General features: G+C 41.2%; 1 protein-coding gene across 1 annotated transcript; it reads left to right on the plus strand.

Moving 5' to 3' along the window:
• Positions 1 to 214: 214 nt before the first annotated feature.
• On the plus strand, positions 215 to 3,700 carry LOC104954478 (unconventional myosin-IXb-like; the record flags this gene model as incomplete). The annotated part of the gene is made up of 3 exons (XM_010781590.1): positions 215 to 329; positions 2,417 to 2,456; positions 3,578 to 3,700. Coding segments are annotated over exons 1-3 (273 nt in total), but the record flags the coding sequence as incomplete, so codon positions are not given.
• Positions 3,701 to 3,778: the final 78 nt, after the last annotated feature.

A 3,778-nucleotide genomic window follows, 5' to 3' on the forward strand; every position in this document is an offset into this window, starting at 1 on the left:
GGGAGAAAACACTCTGTGGTTCATTGTTCACGGATGAGCAGAGCATGATGTTCCTCCTAAGACCCAGCTTCCTGCAGTGTGTGTTCTGTGTTTGGTATCTGTGGTGTTTTCTCCTAAGGTGTCCTAACCGTGGTGTTCAATCTGCTGCAGTGTCCTTCCTCTTTTTGTCGGTCCCTCCCTCTCCTCACTGGGTGTGTGTGTGTGTGTGTGATCAGAGACATGCATGCAGAGATCATCAGCTCCATTAAGAGCTTGCAGCTGGATGGAGACGACCCTCGTAAACTGCTGCAGTCCTGGGGTCGGCTCCGCTTCCCCCGACACCTCCTCCAGTGAGTCTGCAGACAGACCTGGCCTCAGTTACGCTCCAGAATTCCCCCCAAAAAACATGGAGAATGTTCACCGCTTATTTTCACTCACTAACCAGCCATAACTAGTCTTAGCTGTCACATGTTTAGCCACCTTTCTCAATGGATCATCAACTAAAGATATCCCAACACCAGTTTTTCTTTACCGATATCTGAACTTGGGTTTCATCTAATACCGAGTACAGATTTTATACTTAAAAACTAAAGTATGAATATATATATAATGCTGCAGAACTAACTTAAAGGGGACCTATCATGCAAAATACACTTTTGTGCGTCTTTGATAAATGAATATGTGTCCCCGGTGTTCCAGGGAACTCACCAAGTGTCAGAAAACACAACCCTCTCTATTTTCCTCCATACCCAAATCTCTTAAAAAGGGTCTGCAACGGATCTGATACAGACTGATCCAGATTTGAACACTTCTATGACGTCACAGAAGTGGCGCTACGGCTATTGGGCCAACTCCACCAATCAGGAGGAGACAGCCACGGACATTGCCGTTTGAAAGCGCTGGAGACGCTGTAGTACATATGCCAGGCCTGTAGATGGTGCTGTTCTCACAGAATCAGCCCATGCAAAGACAGTGTTAAATTGAGCGAAATGAGGAATGGCTAAAATGCATGATCTGTTTGGTATTTTGAAAAATAAAAAGTATAAATATGCCTTATATAGGTATGGTCCTACACTATATTATTCATATATAGCATGATAGGTCCACTTTAAATGTATGGATTCAGCCATATGGACTGGTGCAATATCCATATAGCATTATTGGAAAAGGCTAAATATGTGAAAATATCTGAAACCTTTTGGGTGCTCCAGATATGTTCCGGTCTATAAATCCTATTTTGCAAAGTTAAAAAAGCATAATCTATTTGGTAGAGATCGTCAAAAGTAACCACACCACGTCTTTTTAAAATATTTCATATATATTGTGAATAATGTTTCAAAAATAATAATTTGCTGCAAATTAAGAACCATATTGTAGTTCCAATAGAATTCAAAATATTATCTATTACTTAGTTCCAAATCGTACAGCCCTTAAAATACCTATTATTGTTGTATTAGCTGTATACTACTGTAACACGTAATATAATTTCCATATTTGTTTCATATATGTATATTAGATAATACATGAATACCTTCAGAAAATGATGGTCTTTCAATATCTAGTCAGTTATAACAAAAAATAGGGACAGACGCAACAGAGATGAAAGGAAGCGAGATGGCTCACATTTTAGCTACGAACGGAATCACTTCTGGATTTGTTGCGGATCACGTAGCCAGTGACTCATATTGTTGTTGTTCTGCTGCGTAAACAAACTGATAAACGATTTGATAACGTGATATCAGATCAGTTCACAGCCTCCATTTGTTGGCAATACCAAATTAGGCTGTTTGGGAGACATTCCCCATTCTCGTATCTTTATCTAAACAACTCTTATCATTAGCGTCTCATGAGCTTTTATCCAATAAAAACACTGAACGCTCTCCTGCTTCATCTGCAGACGTTACATTATTGGCGTTGTTTGGAGACACTGTCGAGTTTATTTGAAGGATGGAGCTGAAATGCCTTAAATACGTTCATTCCTGCTGCATGAGCATCATCAGAAAACTGCTGCTGGCATGTGAAGTCTTTTCAAAATATTTCCAAACGGCCTCTCGGCATGTTAGAATTTCACATGGAAACAGATTAAAGCAGGATATGAAGTTATGGCTCTCTTTATGTAGCGATGCAAGAGAGCATGTCTGTCTGAATGGTGAGTCTCTGCTGAGCTGATTTCTTTAGATGTCATCTCATCTCCTGCAGAAATCCCTCTCCTTCATCATCGTCTTCCTCCCTTTCCATCCTCACCCTCTCACTCATTCTCTGCCCGTCATTCATCCCGTCCTCCAGGTGCGACCCTGGATTTCATCGCAGCGCATGAAGGAGTCAGCCGTCCGTACTAACCCGGCTTCACACGCTCCATCTACTACTTCTCCATCATCGCTCCTCAGGCCTCCAACGCTCCAGTCCCTCTAACTCACCCTCTGTCTCTCTTCCACAGGAAAAACAAGAACGCCAAACAGAGGCAGGTCATCCCCAAGGTAAACACCAGTAGAGAGGGGAGAGCCTTTGTTCAGGGGGTTTTATAACACGGTTTGAAAGGATTTCACATGTTTGCTGTCCTATTAAAATCGGATTTATTTGAACCGGGACTAAATAAAACGAAATAATGCTTACAAGTGTAAATGAGCCGGATTTTAGCTTTGAGCTAATTTCCACCCGTAGTCCCATGACATACAACATATAAGAACATGACATTTATAAACATAGCAAAAATAAATACATGATATGCAAAAATAGCAAGAGCAGCATACAAGCATTTACCACATGGCAGTACAATGTGGCAGCAACGACATGTAAAGTGCAAGAGGACTGTGTTAAAGTGCATTTAGCGGTGAAAAAAAATTAACGCCACTAATTCTTTTAACGCGATTAACGCATGTGCATTTTTTGTCCTTGCCCGCCCCGTAGTTTCAGAGCGCGAGTTTAAAATACCATATATACAATCCAAGCACACTGCTGATGCCGACAGCCCCGCTCCTGCCGCCCGCTTGCAGCAGACCAAACTTGAAAGTGTGCGGACTGTGTTAAAGTGCATTTAGCGGTGATTGCACGTCCGTTTGTTTCTCAACCATTCTTTGAGTTGACATTGAGAGTGGGACAATCCCGTATCTCAGTTGGGAGGCTATTCCACAATGAGCTGCCTTTTTAATGGAGAGGACATTTTGCTGCAACAATGAGTCCATCAACAGGAAGACAATCGGCAACTATTACGATTTTTTTATTTGTCATTTAAGTAGTTTTTCACGCAAAAATGTAATGAAATGCTGTTCTCAGCCCCTCAAATATACAGATTTCCTGCTTTTTGCTGTTTTGATATCATATTAAAGAGAATATTGTTGGGTTTTGGACTGAAACATGACATTAAAAGACATCACTTTGGATTGGATGGACATTTTTAGCTTTTTTTAAATTACATCTTATAGAAAATATCACCAGATATAATATCATGGAGAAAGTAATTGTTTGTTGAAGCCGTGATCATGATTATAGAATGCAAGTTGCACATTTTCATGACGGAACAAATAAGAATTTGAGAAAACAAGTGTCATATTTGATGGAGTATAAATGAATAATAATTTCCTGTATCCCTGCTGTTCAGAGTTTGCTGGACTCTCGGTCTCTGAAGTACATCGTGAGCCTGACGCTGCACGACCGCACCACCAAGTCTCTGCTGCACGTTCACAAGAAGAAGAAACCCCCCAGCATCAGCGCTCAGTTCCAGGTAACATCACCTACAGCATATAACACACACACACACACACACACACGCACACACACACACACACATACACACACACAC

Source organism: Notothenia coriiceps, unplaced genomic scaffold (assembly GCF_000735185.1).
Source record: "Notothenia coriiceps isolate Sejong01 unplaced genomic scaffold, NC01 NC01_scaffold00023396, whole genome shotgun sequence".
Lineage (NCBI taxonomy): Eukaryota > Metazoa > Chordata > Actinopteri > Perciformes > Nototheniidae > Notothenia > Notothenia coriiceps.